The sequence below is a fragment of the Crotalus tigris genome, unplaced genomic scaffold (assembly GCF_016545835.1).
Source record: "Crotalus tigris isolate CLP2741 ecotype Arizona unplaced genomic scaffold, ASM1654583v1 scf7180000021352.268788, whole genome shotgun sequence".
Classification (NCBI taxonomy): Eukaryota; Metazoa; Chordata; class Lepidosauria; order Squamata; family Viperidae; genus Crotalus; species Crotalus tigris.
The window spans coordinates 246,060-268,788 of NW_024098466.1; the positions used below are offsets into that span (position 1 = coordinate 246,060).

The 22,729-nt window shown below is 44.9% G+C and overlaps 1 protein-coding gene across 1 annotated transcript in view; it reads right to left on the minus strand.

The window, feature by feature from the left end:
* Positions 1-14,196, minus strand: part of GAB2 (GRB2 associated binding protein 2) — a 51,472-nt gene extending 37,276 nt beyond the window's left edge. The window contains exon 1 of the mRNA XM_039370034.1: positions 13,896-14,196. Coding sequence (XP_039225968.1) covers positions 13,896-14,157 — 262 coding nt within the window. The 5' untranslated portion in view covers positions 14,158-14,196. The remainder of the gene's footprint in view (positions 1-13,895) is intronic.
* Positions 14,197-22,729: the final 8,533 nt, after the last annotated feature.

A 22,729-nucleotide genomic window follows, 5' to 3' on the forward strand; every position in this document is an offset into this window, starting at 1 on the left:
TGAAGAACCGTCTGGCTTCAGTCAATTACACAAATTAAGTATGCTTTAATTTCATTACTCTAATCATCTGGAATTTCATTCATCTTACCTCTTTGTTGTGCCTGTTCCAACTCACACCTTTGATTCAAAGGCATCAGGGTTTTTTTAGCTGATGCTTTAAATGTGTCAATCAACCAATCAATCAATCAGAATACAGATGGAAGGGACCTTGGAGGTCCTCCAGGCCAACCCCTGCTCACGCAGGAGACCCTATACCATTTGGCTGTCCAGTCTTTTCTTAAAAACCTCCAGTGATGGAGCACCCACAACTTCTGGAGGCAAGCTGTTCCGCTGGTTAATTGTCCTCACTGTTAGGAACTTTCTCCTTAATTCCAGCTTGCTTCTCTCTTTGATTAGTTTTAGAATAGAATAGAATAGAATAGAATAGAATAGAATAGAATAGAATAGAATAGAGCTGGAAGGGACCTTGGAGGTCTTCTAGTCCAGCCCACTGCTCAAGCAGGAGAACCTATACCGTCTCAGACAGGTGAATGTCTAGTCTTAAAAATCTCCAATGATGGAGCGCCCACAATTTCCACCATATTGTTGTATCATTTTATTTTTCTTGCTGTCAGGAATAAAATAATGGGAGGGAAGTTGGGTCCTCTGTCCTAATATGACTCACCAGGGGCATATCGGTCAAAAAAGTCAAAATGGCGTCCGTACCATCCTGAGGGAAGCTCTAAAACCTTTGTATAATAAAATAATGGGAGGGACATTGGGTCTTCTACCATAATATAACCCACCAGGGGGATATCAGTCAAAAAAGTCAAAATGGTGTCCATACAATCCTGAGGAAAGCTCTAAAACCTTTGTATAGTAAAATAATGGGAGCGACGTTGGGTCTTCTACCCTAATATGGCCCACCAGAGGGATATCGGTCAAAACATGTCAAAATGGCATCCGTATCGTCCTGAGGGAAGCTCTAAAACCTTTGTATAATCGCCCCATGGGCGTTGCTGTTTTACTGCCTGCTTTTACCCCATGCAAAATGGTCAAAATGAGAAAGCTTCATGTTTTACATTGTATTGCTTCTCTATAAAAATGTTTTTGCCACCCATCTCACTTCAAAGGGCCTCTCGGCGGCTTAATAGCATTAAAAGCAAGAAATCGCTAAAAGGGAACTATTTCCAATAGCAATAAAAATAGAATTGTATACAGTAAGTGAAAAAGGGAGCAGAAGAACAGCTGGGAAAAAAAAAGTTGCAATTCACTCTGAGGAAGGGTGAGTTTTTCCGGCAGCTTTGACCGTCAGAGGGAAAATCCCCATTCAAGAGAAAACATCCCCAGATGGATTTTAGCCCTGTTTGCAATTATTTGGGGGGGGGGGCAGGTGGAAGGATTGGGGGGCAGGACTCAGCGGGCATGAAAACATCTGTATCAGTTTGACAGAAAACTGTGAGACTCCAACTTTGGCCAAAGATGCAATCTGGACCGGGATAAAAGGAACACAGCTGTGGAATGCTTTCACTTGATTTATAAATACAAACCTTCCTACTTGGAATTTTTTGTTTTGTTTTGTTTTTTTTCCCCTGCTGGATGTTTTTAGCAAGGCGGATGCAAAGACGTCACTCTCTTGTCTTATGAAAAGGCCAAATGACACTAGTATTATTTTAAAAAAAATACTTAAAAAAACATACTATTTTTTATGTTTGGGGTGTGTGTGTTTTTTTTCTTACCCATTGTAACCATGGCCTTCCTTTCTTCCCTTGTCCTCCTTTCAACCCCCACTCCCACTCCCCCACCATTAAGAGATTTTAAATTTCGGCTTCATTTCCAAAGCTGCCAATTGCCGCCTGAGATGACATGAGGGGTTGGACTAGAAGACCTCTAAGGTCCCTTCCAACTATATGTATAACTCTATGTTCTATTCTATTCCCCTCCTAGGCAGAGGTGATTTCGATTCTTTTTTGAAAAGAATGAAACGAAATGGTATAGGGGTTTCCTGCCTGAGCAGGGGGTTGGACTAGATGACCTCCAAGGTCCCTTCCAACTTTATTATTATTATTATTATTATTATTATTATTATTATTATTATTATTATTATTATCTCAATCATCGCACAGTCAGCCAGATGTTCAGACTGGATTTGGCATTTTGTCTACCTATCGAGTCCTTACCCAGGACCTGGGATAGGCAGATGTGGATGTTTGATGGTATTACAGGTATCGTCGCAGGATGGAAGCAGTTCCTAATAAGGCCGCCTTTTGCAATTGACTAATAGCAAATTTGTCAATGCCAATGGTGTTCAAGTGGTGCTCCAGTTGTTTTGGGATTGCACCCAAGGAGCCTATGACTATTGGTACTACCCTTGCTTGCTTTTGCCACAGTCTTTCTATTTCTATTTGTAGGTCTTTGTATTTTGTTATCTTCTCCAGTTCTTTCTCGTCTATTCTGCTGTCTCCAGGCACTGCCACGTCCACTATCCAGACTTTTTTGTCTTTCTTATCGACAATTGTTAAGTCTGGGGTGTTATGTTGCAGGTGCTTGTCTGTTTGAATTCTGAAGTCCCAGAGCAGTTTAATTTTATCATTTTCTATGACTTTCTCTATTTTATGATCCCACCAGTTTTTGCTTACAGGCAAATGATATTTTTTGCAGATCTTCCAATGCACCATTGTTGCTACTTTGTCATGCCGCTGCTTGTAATCAGTCTGTGCAATCTTCTTGCAACAGCTTACCAAGTGGTCCACTGTTTCTTCAGCTTCTTTGCATAGGCGGCACTTACTGTCTGTTGCTGTCTTCTCAATTTTGACTTTGTATGCATTTGTCCTTAAGGCTTGGTCTTGTGCAGCCAGAATTAATCCCTCGGTCTCTTTCTTCAATTTTCCTGCTCTTAGCCATTGCCAGGTTTTATTATTATCTGCTTTCCCAGCTATTTTTTTCATGTATTGGCCATGTAGTGCTTTGTCTTCCCATGCCTCTATTCTGTTCTTCATTTGGTCTTTCTTGTAGGCCAGTTTGGTCTCTCCAGTAGTCAGTAAGCCTTCCTGATATACTAATTTCAGTGCATCTTCATCATTGTTCTTCAGATATTCTTCCAAAGCCATTTTTTCTTCTTCAACCATCTGATGTACTTGTAGCATTCCACGCCCACCTATTTGCCTTGGTAGATAAAGTCTATCAATGTCACTGCGTGGATGAAGGGCATGATTCATTGTCATTATTTTTCTGGTCTGCCTATCCATTGCTTTTAGTTCTGCTTGAGTCCAGTCCACTATTCCAGCTGTGTACCTAATGACTGGGATTGCCCAGGTGTTGATTGCCTTTATGGTATTTCCTCCATTGAGTTTGGATTTTAAGATCTTCTTCACTCTCTTGATGTATTCACCTCTAATCTTTTTCTTGACTTCAGTGTGCTTGATGTTGTCAGCTTGAAGGATACCCAAGTATTTGTAGTACTCTTCCTCATCCAGACTCTTAATGTTATTTTCGTGGGGCATCTTGATTCCTTCAGTTTTCACTATTTTTCCTTGTTTGATAGTAAGTGTGGCACATTTGTCCAAGCCAAACTCCATTACAATATCTTGGCTATATATACGGACAGTGTTGAGCAGCGATTCTATTTCAGATGATGTTTTTCCATACAGCTTCAGATCATCCATGTAAAGGAGGTGGGATAGTCTAGCAGATGTTTTTGATGTTTGATAGCCATGTCCTGAGTTATTCAGTATTGTTGACAGAGGAAACAGTGCAATAACAAATAGTAATGGTGATAATGAATCTCCTTGAAATATTCCTCTCTTGATATTAACCTCTCCCAGCTTCTCACCATTGATCTGCAACTGTGTCTTCCATTGTGCCATCGATTTTGCACAAATTTTCTGATGTTTCTACTTACTCCTGTTATTTCTAGGCACTTTATTATCCAATCATGTGGCAGAGAGTCAAATGCCTTTTTGTAGTCAATCCATGCCACATTCAGGTTGGTCTTCCTTCTCTTGCAGTTTTCCAAGATCATTTTGTCTATTAGGAGTTGATCTTTTGTTCCTCTGCTATTGGGGCGGTTTCCTTTCTGCTCAGGTGGAAAGAGATTGTTTTCAACTAGATGCTGTTGTACTGCATCAGCTACCACACCAGTTAGTAATTTGAAAGTTGTTGGTAAGCAGGTAATTGGCCTGTAGTTACCTGGTGTTGCCCCTCTTGCTGGATTTTTCATTATTAGGTAGGTTTTCCCAGTTGTTAGCCACTTTTCAATTTCTCCTCCTTGTAGTATATTGTTGAATTGCTTGGCAATGAGTGGGTGTATAACAGTTAGATGTTTCAACCAAAACCCATGCAGTTCATCTTCACCTGGTGCTGACCAATTTTTGATTTTCTTTGCTCTTTTTTCTACCATTTTTGTTGTTATTACTAGTTCTTTCATTTCAACTTCTGTTTTATTTGCATCCACCTCTTTTAACCAAGCCGCATCCTTGTTGTATTTCTTTGGGTTATCCCATATCTGCTTCCAGAACTGCACTGTTTCTTCCTTGTCAGGTACTGACTGATTCCTTGCAGTTTCTCCATTGATGGATTGGTAGAAACGTTTCTGATTGGATTGAAATTGGAGGTTCTGCCTATAGTTTGCAATTCGAGCTTCATATCTACTGATTTTCCTGGCTATAGCTGTTATTTGTTGCTTTATTATTTCCAGTGCTTCCTTGATCTTCCTTGTTTCTAAGTGGTATTTCTTGATTAGGTATTCTTTGGTCTTCTTGTTCTTCAGCTTCTTTTCTTTCATCTGTTCTAGCTTGCTTGCATGTGATCTTAACTTGCTGATCTTATTTTCTAGTCTAACCTTCCATTTTTGTGGTGCACTGTTTGTTTGTTTTTCTTTTTTGTTGATTTTACATCCCAGGTATTCTGTTATAACTGCAGCTGTGCTGTACATTAGTTGGTTTGTTTCTTGCAGTGAATTGGTGCTTATACTTGCTATTGCAGTATTTGCATCTTTTAATGCTTGTGCTAGCTGTTTCTTTGGAACAAGCTTCAATGCAGGCAGCCTTATTCTGTTGTTTTTGTGCTGTTCTAGATGCTCAATTATTCTTTGTTTCAATTCTTTTATTTCTTTAGTTAGAGGGTTTTGTTCTTCCTGAGGAAGAGGTGCCTGGTTTCCAAATGAGAACAGTTGTATATCTCTACTGGATTCTTTCACTGCCAACTCCCCCTGGTTTGCCTCTACATTCTGAATTACTTCTTGTAAGGCTTTGATTTCTTTGCCCTGGGTAAACCTTTGCAGTTCGTCCAATTCTGTTTCTGTAAATACTTTATTTCGTGTTATAAATCGGCGTTGATCTGCTAGTCTCTGTTCTGTTATTTCTGATTCTGGATGTTGTTCTTTCCAGAACTGGTGCATTCGTTTTAGATATCCTCTTCTTGTTGGACTTGATCTGTAGTAACAGATCATTATTTCTTTGTTTTCCATCACTGTGTATCTGCGACGGGTAAACACCTTTTCTTCCAGTAGTTCTGCAGCTGCTGGCCCTGGTTGCTCAGCCAACAGTCCTGAGTCCTGTAACCCATTTTTCACCAGATATCCAGGAACTCCAATATCTAGTGCGGACCTTGTTAACCCGGGCGACGTCCGAGCCGGTATGGCATTCTGAAATTTACGTCTCACCATATTTTTTATGGGAGAGACACTCTTTGTCTGACTCCTCTGATGAGACCTGTCCAGTATGGTTGAACCTCTGGCATAGCTCTCATCTTCCTCAGAGTACACAAGCCCCACAACCACGTCAAGGTAGTGCCTCACTGGGGGTATTATTATTATTATTTTTATTAAAAAATAAATTATTAAAATTTTTAATATTTTTATTAAAAATTAATATTTTTAATTAATTAATTAATTAATTAATAAAAAATTAATATTTTATTAAAATATTATTATTATTATTATTATTATTATTATTATTATCATTATCATCATCATCATCATCATCATCATAATACAGTCAGCCAGATGTTTAGACTGGATTTGGCATTTTTGTCTACCTATTGAGTCCTTACCAAGGACCTTGGATAGGCAGATGTGGATGTTTGATGGTATTACAGATATTGTCACAGGATGGAAGGGGTTGGATTAGATGACCTCCAAGGTCCCTTCCAACTTTATTATTATTGCTGTTGCTGTTGTTGTTGTTATTATTATTATTATAATTTTCTGGCAAGACATGTAGGAAAAACCTTGCACGCCCCTAATTTTCCTCCTAACTCTCATTTTTATATGGGCAGTTCTCAATTTATGACTACAACCGAGCCCAAAGTTTATCTTGCTAAGTGAGACATTTGCTAAGTGAGTTTTGCCCCATTTATATTGTACATTTTCCTCGCCGCAGCTGTTAAGCAAATCACTGCTCCTGCTAATTTGTTGTTAAGCGAAACTGGCTTTCCCTAATTTGCTTCTCAGAAGGTTGAAAAAGGGGATTTATATGTCCCCAGGACACTGCAACTGTCATAAATGTGAGTCAGTTGTCAAGCCTCCGAATGTAAATCTCATGACCATGGGGATATTGCAATGGTCGTAAGGGTGAAAAATGCTCATAAATCACTTTTTTCAGTGCCGCTGTTAATTTTGAACAGTCGCTAAATGAACAGTTGTAAGTCGAGGACTTATTTGTATTAGTTCAAATAAGATAGGAAAGAAAGCGCTTCCAGAAATGCGAATGGTTACCTGGAAATCAATTAAAACCATGTTTCTCAGCCTTTGCCACTTTAAGGTGTCACAAAAAGGTCATAAAATCAGGTCAGTTGTGTGATAAGCCCCTTATCACAACATATGACCACAATAGGCAGACTCCATTATAGTTGTAAGTGAAGGACTAGTTCAGGACTAGGCAACCTTGGCTCTTTTATGACTCGTGGACTTCAACTCCCAGAATTCCTGAGCCGCCATGGCTCAGCATGGAAACCTCTCCCTTTCCCCTTAGCATGGCTGGCTCAGGAATTCTGGGAGTTGAAGTCCATGAGTCATAAAAGAGCCAAGGTTGCCTACCCCTGGACTAGCTGTACAGGTAATTGTCAACTTACAACCACTTGTTTAGTGAGGGTTCAAGGTTACAACGGCACTGAAAAAAGCGACTTATGACCAGTTGTCACACTTAACAACCATTGCAGCATCCACACAGCCGTGTGCTCAAAATTCAGACTCTTGGCAACTGACTCGGATTTATGACGGCTGCAGTGTCCCGGGGTCAAGTGATCCCCTTTTGCAAACTACTGATCAGCAAAGTCAACGGGGGAAGCCAGATTCACTTAACGACCGTTTTGCTAACTTAACAACCACTTAACATTTGTGATGGAGACCAAAAATGCTTTTTTAGATTTTCTAAATGCGCTCGCAGGGGGCTAGAGAGAAATCACCTGGTTTTTAGCCGGCATTTTGACAGAAAGAACTGGGAAAAACAGGGCAGGCTCAATCATCATTTGGTAAGTGCTTCCTTCTCTGGAGACTGTTGATGCTTTAAAAGCGAAAGTCAAACAGCCCAAGAGTCTTAAAATAACTTTCTGATCCAGTCTCAGGAAACAAAGCTATGCAATGCCACAACTCGATTTTAAACTTTTTTGTGTGCGTGATAGCAGTTAAGTAAACCCAGAGGCTGTATAGTTGCTAAATGAACACCGTGGTCATTTACAACCAATTTTACAACTGCCACGACTGAGGAGCATGATGGGCAGGCTCCATTGCGGTCGTAAGTCCAGGACTGGCTGTAAATCTTGGGTGCTGGGAATTTTCCAGGTGCAAATGATCCCCATGGATAATGGGGGGTACGTTACATGTTACATGCCGCTCCAAAGGGAGAATTCAATGGCCCCAGATACCTCTTCTCCAGCAAATCAACACCCAGCAGAGCAGAGATTGTAACACCAAATTAACACTAGACCAGCGGTCTCAACCTATGGGTCGCGACCCCATTTGGGGTCGACCGACCATTTTACGGGGGTCGCGAAACAGCGCGATCCGCCATTTCCCCCCCCCAGGGGGCGGCGCCACGCATGCGCGGCGCGTCCGTGTGACGGGCTCACTGTCACACGAAGATTGAGAATCGCTGCACTAGACAAACAATCAAGAATTAAGCCATGCCCCAATCAAGGACCCCTCAATGCAGACAAACAACCTCACAGTAAACAACGGAAAGCTCCAAGACCACTCTCACCAACACTGACAGGGCAAGCCACGTGCATAGAAACAGAAAGCAAACCCCACTCCTTCTAGCACTGATGATGTTACCAAGTTGGATAATGAAATGTCTGCAGGAATACTTTGCAAGCTCAGAGAGCGCCACGGAGTTCAATCCTCCTCCTCCTCCTTCTTCTCCTCCTCCTCCTCCTCTCTGTAAACCCCCACTCCCCTCTAGCACTGATAATGTTATCTAGTTAGGTAAGGAAAGGTCTGCAAGAATTCAGCCAAAGTCAGAGAGCACGAAGGACCCCGCAGTCGTCGTCCTCCTCCTCCTCCTCCTCCTCCTCCTCCTCCTCCTCCTCCTCCTCCTCCTCCTCCTCTCCTTTCTAGTACTGATAATGTTACCTAGATAGATAAGAAAAGATCTGCAAAAATTCAACCAAAGTCAGAGAGCACAAAGGACCCCATAGTCGTCGTCGTCCTCCTCCTCCTCCTCCTCCTCCTCCTCCTCCTCCTCCTCCTCCTCCTCCTCCTCCTCCTCCTCCTCCTCCCCTCCTCCTCCTCCTCTCCTCCTCCTCCTCCTCCTCCTCCTGCATCCACTCTCAAACCCACTTCCTTCTAGCACTGATGATGTTACCTAGTTAGGTAAGGAAAGGTCTGCAAGAATTCAGCCAAAGTCAGAGAGCACGAAGGACCCCACAGTTGTTGTCGTCCTCCTCCTGCTCCTGCTCCTCCTCCTCCTCCATCCCCTCTCAAACCCACTTCCTTCTAGCACTGATGATGTTACCTCGTTAGGTAAGGAAACGTCTGCAAGAAAATAACCCAGCTTGGGAAGCACCAAGGACCCCATCACAATTCAACCTTGAGCTACAAATATTCTCTTCCATTGGTTTCCCCGTAGATAAGGGCAAACCTTAAAATATACACCCTCCTTTTCACGTCTGTTGGGCTTCAGACGGGGTCCCGTGGTTCTTGGTCCAGAGGACTTACTATCTCTAGGAAGCCAAGAACCATTGAAATCAGCCTGGGCAAAGAACCGGCCTCCAAGTTGTGTTTGTTGTCTGATCTTTTCACTTCCTTCCCCTGCTCAGCCCACCCCCCACCCCCCGCGAGGAGGCTGCACCAGGGAAGGAAACCAGAGTGTGCTGAACACAATGGAAAGGAAGCACTTGGGCTTTGCTGCGATGTGTAATGCTTTCCAGGCTGCAAAGTCACGAGGCTGTGGCAAACAGTTGCGCATCAAAGCAAATGCCACAGCAGATGCCCGTGTGCCTGGCTGCCCAAGATGGAGGCTTTGGTAAGGACCTGCCCAGTGGTGGGATTCAAATAGGTGAACGACCGGTTCTCTGTGTGGATGCTGCTTCCGGAAGTCCATTCTGGGCCTGGGCAATAAAAAATTAGCTACTGATTTGGTGCGAACCGACTGAATCCCACCACTGGACCTGCCTTTATAAGCTGATTTACAGAATAATATAGATACAACAGAGCTGGAAGGGACCTTGGAGGTCTTCTAGTCCAACCCCGGGCTCAGGCAGGAGATTCTGCACTATTCTGGACAAACAGTTGTCCAGTCTCTTCTTAAGAACCTCCAATGATGGAGCATCCACAATGTCTGGAGGCAAGCTGTTCCACTGATTACGTAATTGTTCCCTGTCCAAAAATTCCATATTACCAGGTCGAATCTCCCTCTGACTTCCACTCCCAGAATTCCCTAGCCAGCATGCTTTAAGATGGGTGGATCCTAGAATCATAGGACTGCAAGAGACCTTGGAGGTCATCTATTCCAACCACCTGCTCAAGGAGAAAATCCTATAACAGGGGGTCTTCAAATTTGGCCCTTTTGTAACTTGTGGACTTCAACTCAACATGCCTGGCTGAGGAATTCTGGGAGTTGAAGTCCACAAGTCATGAAGCGACCTTAGATCCTCCATGCTGGCTGAGGAATTCTGGAAGTCCACAGGTCATGAAGGGGCCATAGTTCCCCCATGCTGGCTCAGGAATTCTGGGAGTTGAAGTCCACGAGTCATGAAGGGGCCACAGTTCCCCCATGCTGGCTGAGGAATTCTGGGAGTTGAAGTCCACAAGTCATGAAGGGGCCATAGTTCCCCCATGCTGACTCAAGAATTCTGGGAGTTGAAGTCCACGAGTCATGAAGGGGCCACAGTTCCCCCATGCTGGCTGAGGAATTCTGGGAGTTGAAGTCCACAAGTCATGAAGGGGGCCATAGTTCCCCCATGCTGGCTGAGGAATTCTGGGAGTTGAAGTCCACAAGTCATGAAGGGGCCATAGTTCCCCCATGCTGGCTGAGGAATTCTGAGAGTTGAAGTCCACAAGTCCGCAACAACTTCAATGACTCAACAAGAAAAGTCACAAAATGGGGCAAAGCTCATTTAACAAATTTCTCATTGTGGCTATAAGGCAAGTTGTTCCACTGATTAATTGTTCTCACTGTCAGGAAATTTCTCCTTAGTTCTAGGTTGCTTCTCTCCTTGATAAGTTTCCATCCCTTGCTTTTTGTCCTACCTTCAGGCACTTTGGAGAATAGCTTGACTCCCTCTTCTTTGGGGCAGTCCCTGAGATACTGGAACACTGCTATCATCCTTCTCTTTATTAAATCACACATACCCAATTCCTGCAACCGTAGCTGATTAATCATCACAGCTGTTGTTTATACATATTTATTTTGTGGCTGTTTTTATTGTTTTAATGCCTTTTAAATTGTTTAGAATGTTTTACAATTTTGCTTGGTTGAGTTGGGGGCTGTAGGATTTGACAAAAACAAATAAATAATTTTGGCCATCTCTTGAGGCCTTACCGCTGGAATTTGGAGGCCAAATAACTATATTCCAGCAATGTGTGGGGAGGGGCGAAGGACAAGGAATAAAAACAAACAAAAATAGAGTTAGAGCAGTGGTGGCGAACCTACGGCACGGGTGCCAGAGGCGGCACTCAAGAGCCCTCTCTGTGGGCACGCTAGGCCTTCAGCTGGGTTTTATAAAACCTTTTTGCTTTAGGCCTCCGCTGCCATGTGCAAAAAAAAAAAGGTTCAATCAATCACTCAATTTCAACTTCTCGCGGGAAAAAAAAAGATCTTGCAAAGTTGGAATTGATTGATTGAACTTTTTAGTCCCACCCAGTCTGCCGTGACCACCGCAGCCACGCCCAGCCAGTGGGCCATGCCCAGCCAGCACCCAACGATGCATAAGTGGGTTTTGGGTTGCAGTTTGGGCACTCGGTCTCTAAAAGGTTCGCCATCACTGACTTAGAGCAAATGGATCACCTGTTTCTAAGAGCCCTGGTGGTTAGAAGGCAAACTCTGCCCATAGTTAGGAGTTTGATCCTGACCGGCTCAAGGGTTGACTCAGCTTTCCATCCTTCCGAGGTCAGTAAAACGAGGACCCAGATTGTTGGGGGCAAATAGGCTGACATTTGTAAACCGCTTAGAGAGGGCTGTAAAGCACTGGGAAGCGGTATAGAAGCCTATGTGCTATTGCTAAGAGTAGTTAGCATGAGGCCTCTGCCTGGGACACCATCTCACCCCATTTCCTGCCTCTGCCCCCCCTCGCCCCGAAAACAAAAATAAAAAGGCTGAATTGTGCAGTTAAACGTCAGGAGCAAAACCACTTTTTGGGTCACGTGGTTTTGGAGTTTGAGTGAGTTGGCAAATGTAAGACTTGGAGCCGTTTGCTCTCCAAAGGATTTACAGTCTCGTTCCCACCTTTAAAACCCTCCATGAACACCAACATCTGGATTAAACATTTCATTACACCAACATCTGGATTAAACATTTCATTCCGGGGACATCTGATAGTTGTTGGGGGAAAACTGCTATCGCCCACAGAGCAAAGGAAAGCAAATGCACACCATTCAAACATCCTCAAACACAACACATTTTCAACTCAGAAGAAACATCTCTGGTTTTTAACTATGATGTACAGCAGGTCTTTTCAACCAGGGGTACGGGTACCACCTGTGGTACATTGGCACCTGGCAGGTGGTACGTGACCATCCTAGAAAAGTGGTAGCGGGGAAGGGGAATGAGCTGAACCGGTGGCAGCACTGCACAAGCCTGACCGAGAGACGGCTGGAGCTGCAGGGCTGTCAGGGCTCAGCGGAAGCGCCAGGATCGGCGTCAGGCTCCAGCTGGAGCTCAGCGCTGATCCTGGCGCTTCTGCTGAGCCCTGAAGAAGCACCAATCAGCTGGAATGTTGTAGCATCTTCAAGGTCTTGTGATTTACCTTCAGATGCTTGGCAACTGATTCATATTTATAACGGTCACAGTGTCCCAGGTAATGTGAAGTGACCAAAACCTGCTGCAACCACCCAGCAGATGGGGGGGAATAAAAATCAAACACCCCCCCACCCCACCCCACCCCCGCTGCCAATCCTCAATAGAAATGCTCACAACAATGAAAACCTCGGACAGGAGGAAGAGCGCCACTGGATGGGTAGGCAGGTGCCTTGCTCGGCTGTGGCTTGGGGGGCACTTTTTTCAGTGCCATTGTAACTTCGAACAGTCACTAAGCGAACCGTTGTAAGTTGAGGACTACCTGTACTTGATCACTTTTTTCCTTTCTTTTTTTGTCATCAAGTTTTTGACACCTTGCTAGGCGACTGTTGGTACTCGGATGCTGCCATATCCTAAAAGTGGCACAATGGGTGAAAAGGTTGTAAAGGCCTGATGTACAGAACACAGAATAATGGAAGGGACCTTGGAGGTTTTCTAGTCCAACCTCCTGCTCAAACAGGAAACCCTATAAGACAGTGATGGCGAAGCTTTTAGAGACCGAGTGCCCAAACTGCAACCCAAAACCCACTTATTTATCGCCGGTCCCAGGTGGGCGTGGCCCACTGGGTGGGCGTGGCTGTGGTGGTCATGGCAGATTGGGTGGGTGTGGCCAAGGTGGGCATGATCACCTCAATGTTGCTTGTGGGGAGGGAGCCTGTGGGGGCCGGGCAGGGTTGGGGGAGATCCAGGGGGTCTCTGGCAGGTGGGCGGTGGGCAGGAGACTCATCCTGAGGGGTGAGGCGAGGCAGGGCGGGGGTGCCATTGTCGCAGGGCAAGATGAGGCAAGGGCTGGGGCTGCTGCTGCCTGACATCATCGGCCCCCGCACACAGAGGCCAGCGAGCGCATGGGGGCCGACAGTGTCTGTCAGCAGCCACAGCCTGCCAGCCCGTCGACCGGCGCATTCGGGCTCCACAGCCCGTCCCCAGCAGTTCAGAGAAGCCGCCTCTGAGGTGGACGGCTGGCCGACAGCTGAGGAGGCGATGCAGTGGGTCATGCCTGGGAAAAGGAGAGCACGCGAGGCCAGGAGGGATGGGATGGGGGGGGGGGGAGGGAAACAAGCCATGCTGGGATGCATCCGGCCACGTGGGACCTCGGCGAGTTAGCAGGCGGCTGGTTGAAGAAGGACAGTTGCCATCTCTGGGGCATGGTGCGCATGCCCACAGAGAGGCCTCTGAGTGCCGCCTCTGGCACGCGTGCCATAGCTTTGCCACCACTGCTATAATGTTTCCTCCTTGAGCAGGGGGTTGGACTAGATGACCTCCAAGGTCCCTTCCCGCTCTGTTATTTTGTTGTGCTGCTGTGTTGATGTCCAACCTTCCTACCTCCGCTTCCCAGTTTGTCGCCCGCCTCCTCTGCCCGAAATATTTAATAAAAATAATAATAAAGTTGGAGGGGACCTTGGAGGTCATCTAGTCCAACTAGGTTTGATCCCTCCCTCCCCCGACGCGAAACACGGAACTCACCTGAATGGTCTTCAGACTGGTTGAACCCGCAGATTTGGCAGATGCTCCTCACCCATTTGTTCATTTCGTCCTCCGTTTCGGCCACCAGGTAGAAAGTCCTCTCGCTGGTCTTGATGTCAAAGACGAAACTGTCCTGCAGCTCCTTCTTGTTGAAGGTCAACCCGGCGTCCACCTGTTCACAAAAGCTGAGGTTGATCACGCGCAGAGGCTTCTTGGAGTGATTGTTTTTGTAGTACTCCAGGACGTCAGGATCGCCGCTCATCCGGCCGCTGCGAAGGATAAACCATCGTTTCTTCCAGGCCTGGAAGACACAGAAAAAAAGAGAATTGAATTTGAATTCTTGGAAACAGAAGCAACTGTCTCAGGATTGGTTACAATAGTCCAGGGGTAGGCAACCTTGGCTCTTTTATGACTTGTGGACTTCAACTCCCGGAATTCCTCAGCCAGCATGGCTCAGCTTGGAAACCTTTCCCTTTCCCCTCAGCATGGCTGGCTCAGGAATTCTGGGAGTTGAAGTCCCCAAGTCATGAAGCGGCCATAGTTCCCCCATGCTGGCTGAGGAATTCTGGGAGTTGAAGTGCAGCAGTCATAAAAGAGGCCAGGTTTGAAGACCCCTGCTCTAAAAGAATACAAATGACCAGCTGTCTGCAAGGAGTATAAATCCTTCCATTTCCCTGACCATTCAATCAGAACCTGAAGAAGCTTCTTGGGATGAGAAGCAAAATGTCTTCAAAGAAAAACAAGGCAGTCCAATTGCCTCCTGAAAAAAAGCACCTTTGGGACAACCATGATCTGGATCAGACATGGCCGGCGAAGCCATCCTGGAAACTGAGGGAACGGCCCCCGCTGCCTTGGCCCTGGCCCAGGCCGGCCGGGAGCCAATGTACAATTTTGTGGTGGCCATCTGTGCTGAAACGCATTCAGTCTTAGCTCCACGAGGCTGTCTGGAAACAGCGAGGAACCAGCCCCTGCTGCATTGGCCCCGCTCCTGGGTGCATGCTGGGGAGGTGTCACCCCTTTGTGAGGAATGAAGAAAAGCACCATGCCTTGGTGCTTGCCCCGGTCCCACCCCCTTCTGCCAGAGACCCTCAGATCTGTCCCACTCCTGCCCAGGCCCCCACAGGCACCCTTGACGCGAACAATGTAGAGCTGGCCACGCCCACCCAGTAGGCCACACCCACTCCATCCACGCCCACCCTGGCCACACCCACCCGGCCCCCCAAGGGCAACCGCAATACTGATGCGGCCCTCAATGAAATTGAGTTTGACACCCCTGACCTGGATGATGTAGAGTCTCCATAGACCAGTGTTTCTCAACCTTGACAATTTTAAGGCATGTGGACTTCAACTCCCAGAATTCCACAGCCAGCAATGCTGGATGTGGAATTCTGGGAGTTGAAGTCCACATGCCTTAAAATTGTCAAGGTTGAGAAACACTGCCATAGACGTTCTTAACATGTTTTAGTCTTCAGGTCTTTAATCATAAATCCTCCATTTACGACCCAGATTGAGCCAAATTTTTCCGTTGTTAAGCGAGGCGGTTGTTGAGTGACTTGCACCTGACTTTATGATTGTTTCTGCCACAGTTTTTAAGTGAATCACTCCCGTTGTTAAGTGAATCTGGCTTCCCCCATTGATTTTTCTTTGTCAGAATCCAGCTGGGAAGGTTACAAATGGTGATCACAGGACCCCGGGACAGCGCAACCGTCATAAACACCTGTCAGTTGCCAAGTGTCTGAATTTTGATCACATGACCCCTGGGGAACGATGCAACGGTCATACGTGTGAAAAACAATAAGTCCCTTTTTTCGTCGTAACTTTGAACAGTCACTAAATGAATGACTGTAACTCGAGGACGACCTACATTGCTCTTGTCATTACCCAATGAAATGCCGGGCAGCTGCACCCAATCACATCCATTCTCATTTGCATAAAACTATAAAGGGAGAGGGTCTTCTTCCTGTTTTTAAAAAATCCTGTCTCTTCTCTAATGTTGTCAAAAAAACATTTTGTGTTTCCGTGTCACCTGTCCATTGTCGGAAATTTTTTCTCTTCCTTTCAGATGTCGTCATTCTTTGTTTTTAATTGGTTTTTTTTTTTAAATTGGTATTCTGGAAACTGCCCAGAGGTATAAACAGATTGGGGCATCTTATTAACTTCTTAAAGAAATCAATAAGCTGGCCAACACTTGAGGCCGGAGCGCTACGCCCAAATCTTGCGATTTTCCTCCTGCTATTTCTTCCTCTTGGAGAGAAACTCAGGGTCTCTTTCAGTAAACGAGGAAGAGGAAGGGGAACAGACGCTTCCCCGGGTCAACAGATGTAGTCCTCAACTTACAACAGTTCATTTAGTGACTGCTCTAAGTTACAACGGTACTGAAAAAAACTGACTTACCACTGTTTTTCACATTGACGACCGTTGCAGCATGATCGAAATTCAGACGCTTGGCAATTGACACGTACTTATGACGGTTGCAGTCTCCTGGGGTCATGTGATCCCCTTTTGCGACCTTCTGACGAGCAAAGTCAACGGGAGGGAGTCAGATTCACTTAACAACCATATTCCTAACAACTGCAGTGATTCACCTAACGACGTGTCAAGAAAAGTCTTAAAATGGGGCAAAACTCACTTCACAAAAGTTTCACTTAGCCACAGAAATCTGGGGGGGGGTCCGTTCTGGTCGTACGTTGAGGAGTTCCTGTAGTTGTCCTTCTCCAATGGCTAATTCTGACATTCAACATTATCGTTAGGGCATCATTGCAACTTCAAGAGACACAGGTGACAAATCCACCCAGTTTTGAGTGATTTGTACTTCAGCAGAGGAGGGGATGACACTGTCGGTCGCATCGGCTGCAATTTCGGAGACAAATAAATCACAGCAGGAGAGAAAACATCCAGAGGACTTGTTTTGAAGCCTGTTGGCTGAAATGTGTGTCAAGAGATGCATGCTAATTCATTTGTGTGTCCTAATACAGCGGGGATTGTCAAAACACATTATGGGTTTATGCGGGAGCTGCGCGCGCCTGGGAATGATTCAAAAGAGCTGCTTTGGACTTGCTATTAATTAATACAGCCCCATCTCTTTCCCCCCAGCCTCCAGACTTCCACATGAGTTTAAACAAAGAGATGGGGCTGCTTTAAAGAGTCGTCTCATTGGAAACAGCTCTTTAAGCAGCCCCATCTTTTTTCACACCGCCACATCAGCTAAAACAAGAAGATGGGGCTGCTTTAATGAGTCAGCTGATGAAAACAGCTCTTCAAGCAGCCCCATTTTTTTTCCCAGACTTGCGCCTGAGCTGCTTTGGACTTGCCGATTAACACAGCCCTATCCCCCTTTTTTTTCAGACCTCCACATGATTTTAAACAAAGAGATAGTGCTGCTTTAATGAGTCGGCTCATGAAAACAACTCTTCTAGCCACCCTGTCTGTTTTTCAGACTTGCACCTGAGCGTAAACAAAGCAATGGGGCTGCTTTAATGAGTCTCTTTTCAGCCTTCTACATCAACTTAAACAAAGGGATGGGGCTGTTTTAATGAGTCAGCTATTGAAAACAACTCTTCAGGCAGCCTATCTTTTTTCAGAGTTGCTTTCGGAAAGCTTAAAAAAAGAAGAGACGGTTGCTTTCAGAAGCAGCTGGGAGGTGCTATGCTCGCATAAAGTCTGAGGCATTCCTTCTGAATCATTCAGCTTTAGTTTTATGGTAGCTGGAGTTAGGGATTTGTCCTTCCCATCTGTTAGATTTTTGCAAGATAGCAAGCCCCTATTAACCATGATATTTTTGGCTTTTAGGTAGGGCTGCTAAGTAAGAGACCAGAAGTTCCAAAACCCAGAGCCCAGTTTACTAAACAATGTTGTTTTTGTCAGAAAGAAGACAGAACATGTCCTACACAATATCTGTAAATGATTTTTTTCTGCCCGACCCCAAAAAACCTCTTGGAATGATCTCGAATTGGCTGGAAATAACCTCGAATGGGCAATGAATGCAGAGCTGTGATTGAGGAGTATTGTCAGTACACTCTGATCCTAGATGACAAACGGCTGAGTTAGTAGGTTTGTGGAAGCTCAGTCTGGAGAAACATTTATTTAGCATGTTTGTATGTTACAAGGCTTTCCAAGTTGGTCAAGCCAGACTACACTAAAGTTGATACAATGGGAATTCAAGGGGCAGGTGGAACATACGAAGTAAATCAATTTTAGAGCACTAATAAAAATGGAAAAGTAGATTTTAAAGTGAAAACCAACCAATTACTCTACTGTAATTACTGTAATTAAGTTCTGCAGTTTTTATTTATGATGAATTATTCAATACAATGAAATGCAAACAAGCACACACAGACCACATCCATCAGATGCGATCTTTAACCATCAACTAAGATCAGTGTTTCCCAAACTTGACAATTTTAAGGCATGAGGACTTCAACTCCCAGAATTCCACAGCCAGCGTTGCTGGCTGTGGAATTCTGGGAGTTGAAGTCCTCATGCCTTAAAATTGTCAAGTTTGGGAAACACTGACTAAGATGATTAAGGCTCTGGAGACTACAACATATGAAGAACAGGTGCAGGATTTGGGAATGGCTAGTCTAGAGAAAAGAAGGACTACAGGAGACATGATAGCAGCGTTCCAGTATTTGAGGGCCTGCCACAAAGAAGGGGGGGGAGTGTCAATTTATTTCAAAAGTACCTGAGGGCAGAACAAGATACAATTGGATGGAAACTAATCAAGGAGAGAAACAACAGGGAATTAAGGAGAAACTTCCTAACAGTGAGAATAATTAACCAGTGGAACAGCTTGCCACCAGAGGTTGTAGGTGCTCCATCACTGGAGGATTTTAAGAAGAGATTGGACATGCATTTGTTGAAATGGTAATGTAGTCCAACCCTCTGCTCTAGCGGGTGACCCTATACCTCAGGGGTCTTCAAACTTGGCCCTTTTATGACTTGTGGACTTCAACTCCCAGAATTCCTATGGGGCCATAGTTCCCCACCTCTGTCCTAGATAAAACCAGCATTTCTCAGCCTACAGGCTGGCTGAGGAATTCTGGGAGTTGAAGTCCACAAGTCATAAAAGGGACAAGTTTGAAGACCCCTGCTGTACCTCAACTTATATTATACCTCGACTTACAACCGTTCATTTAGGGACTGTTCGAAGTTACAACATCACCGAAAAAGTGACTTATGACTGTTTTTCACACTTAACAACTGCTGTAGCATCTCCATGGTCATGGGATCAAAATCCAGACCCTTGGCCAGGGGTAGGCAACCTTGGCTCTTTTATGACTTGTGGACTTCAACTCCCAGAATTCCTGAGCCAGCATGGCTCAGCATGGAAACCTCTCCATTTCTCCTCAGCATGGCTGGCTCAGGAATTCTGGGAGTTGAAGTCCACCAGTCATAAAAGAGCGAAGATTGCCTACCCCTGCCCTTGGCAATTGACTCATTATATTTATGACAACTGCAACCTCCTGGGGTCACTTTTTGTGACCTTCTGACAAGCAAAGTCAATGGGGAAAGCAGATTCACTTAACAACCGTGTTCCTAATTTATCAGCTGCATTGATTCACTGAACAGCTGTCGCCAGAAAAGAGGCAAAATGGGGGCAAAACTCACTTAACACACGTTTCACTCAGCAACAGAAAATTGTAGGCTCAGTTGTGGTCGTAACGTCGAGGACTACTTGTATTTCTTATCCACAGTTCAGATTTAAGGATTATTTTGACTCACAAGGTAATAAATGGTCATTACGATGAGAGGCCTCTGAGAGACGGATCTGTTTGAATTTGTCCAGTTCGCTTTTAAAACCATCTTAAATTAGCAATCATCACATTGATGCCAGTCAGTTCCGAACTTTAATTACAAGCATTTCCTTTTATCAAGCATCTCAGCCATCCTGCCAAGCCCTTCATTATCACATTGAGCAAATAAACCCTGATGTTTCACCCAGATTGGAACAGGCTCTGACACTGGCATTGTCTCCTGAATCTGTTTGTGCTTTTCACGGACAGCAAGTGAAATTTGAAGATGATTTGCCTCTTCGGATATCACAGATTGTCCTTGTAGAGCATCGATTCAGGCACTGCGGAAAAATTTTAAGGGTTGGATCCAAGGTGCCTGGCGAAAGAAGAGTGGAAAAACACTATACAGTACAGGTTTTAGCAGTGGCTTAAAGTTGCAATGCGCCAAGGTTAAGTTTGTCTAAGGCCTTGTTTCTCGTGCTTGACAATTCTAGGTTGTGTGGGCTTCAACTCCCAGAATTTCCTAGCTAGCATGCTTCAAGATGCATGGATGTCAATTCCCAGAATTCCCCAGACAATATGCTTCAAGACGTGTGGACTTCAACTCCCAGAATTCCCCAGCTAGCATGTTTCAAGATGTGTAAACTTCACTCCCAGAATTCCCCAGTCAGCATGCTCCAAGATGTGTGGACAACACCCAGAATCCCACAGTCAATATTACTTCAAGATGCAGACTTCAACTCCCAGAATTCCCCAGCCAGCATGCTTCAAAATATGTGGATTTCAACTCCCAGAATTCCCTAGCCAACAAGCTTCATGATGTTTGGACTTCAACTCCCAGAAATCCCCAGCTAGCCTGCCTCAAGATGTGTGGGCTTCAACTCCCAAAATCCCACAGTCAATATTGCTTCAAGATTTGTGAGCTTCTTCTATTCACAAGAAAGATATATCTCGGTTTGGAGAAGATGGATAGATTATATTCAGAATAAATAGGAGACTAAAAAGTATTATCTAGCAGTGTTTCTCAACCTTGACAATTTTAAGGCATGTGGACTTTAACTCCCAGAATTCCACAGCCAGCAATGCTGGCTGTGGAATTCTGGGAGTTGAAGTCCACATGCCTTAAAATGGTCAAGGTTGAGAAACACTGATTTCTAGCTTATGAGTAAATTTTAGATTATTATTAATAGTTTAATATGGTAGAATTTATATTAGTTTTAGTTTTATGGTTTAATTATATTATTATTTTCGTATTTAACTTGTTAATATTTATTTTGAAAAGGAGTTAAAGTATGTTATGGATTTGATTGTTTGTATAGTTGGGTAATGTTAGTTAGATTATGATTGTTTATTTGTAACCCTGTAATCAACTCTGGGAAGTGGGGGAGGGGTGGGAGGGATTTGGGGTATATATTGTATAAAATCTTTAAAACTTTTCATAATAATAATAAAAAGATTTGTGGGCTTCTGGGGAACTCTGGGAGATGAAGTCCACACATTTTAAAAGTCACCCAGGTTGAGAAACACTGCTCTAGGGCAGTGTTTCTCAACCTTGACAATTTTAAGGCACGTGGACTTCAACTCCCAGAATTCCACAGCCAGCATTGCTGGCTGTGGAATTCTGGGAGTTGAAGTCCACATGCCTTAAAATTGTCAAGGTTGAGAAACACTGCTCTAGGGCAACTTTACAAGGCCAGATGCCAAGAGCTTGATGACCTTACAATCTTCCTCTCCTAAGCAAACATCTGTTTTATATGTGGGAAAGAGCACACTGGGGCACGCTGACTTTAAGATCTGTTTCTCACATCATGCGCCTCTGAGCCAAGAAGAGCATGTACTTGTCAAATCCATTTCAGAAGGGATGCCAAGAAAAGAGAGTGGAGGCCTGGGATTAGAATTTTAAAAGCAGGAAAGAATGGTAATCTTTAATCACAGGCTGTCAGCGAGCTGTGGATGGGATCTGCGCACTTCTTGAGGGCATCACTTTGTTTTTTTTCTTTTATTTACACGTAATCCTCGATTTAACAACCATTCGCTTGGTGGGACTAGGCCAGGGGTAGGCAACCTTGGCTCTTTTATGCCTCGGGGACTTCAACTCCCAGAATTCCTGAGCCAGCATGGGGGAACTTTGGCCCCTTCATGACTCGTGGACTTCAACTCCCAGAATTCCTGAGCCAGCATGGGGAACTTTGGCCCCTTCATGACTTGTGGACTTCAATTCCCAGAATTCCTGAGCCAGCGTGAGGGAACTAGGGCCCCTTCATGACTCGTGGACTTCAACTCCCAGAATTCCTGAGCCAGCATGGGGGAACTATGGTCCCTTCATGACTTGCAGACTTCAACTCCCAGAATTCCTGAGCCAGCATGGGGGAACTATGGCCCCTTCATGATTCATGGACTTCAACTCCCAGAATTCCTGAGCCAGCATGGCTCAGCTTGGAAACCTCTCCCTTTCCCCTCAGCATGGCTGGCTCAGGAATTCTGGGAGCTGAAGTCCACGAGTCATAAAAGAGCCAAGGTTGCCTACCCCTGGACTAGGCAAAGTGACACCGGCATTGAAAAAAGTGACTTACGACCGTTTTTCACACTTGCGACTGTTGCAGCATCCCCGTGGTTATATGAATTCGGTTGCTTGGAAACGGGCTCGTATTTATGACCGTTGCAGTGTTCCGGGGGTCATGTGATCAGTTTCTGATTAGCGAAGTCAATGGGGAAGCTTAACAATTGTGTTAGTAACTTCCCAACTGCAATAATTCGCTTAACAACAGTGGCAAGAAAAGTTGCAAAATGGGACAAAACTCACTTAAGAACTATCTTGCTTAGCAAGAGGAATTTTGGGCTCAGCTGTGAGCGTCAGTCAAGCACTCCCTGTAGACGGACTACAACTTCCACAATTCCATAGCTACCATAGTCATTGCTGAGAATTCTGGGGGTTGAAGTCCACTCACCTTCAATTTGCCCAGGTTGGGAAACTATCGTTTAAACCAGGGGTAGGCAACCTTGGTTCTTTTATGACTCATGGACTTCAACTCCCAGAATTCCTGAGCCAGCATGGGGAAACTATGGCCCCTTCATGACTTGTGGACTTCAACTCCCAGAATT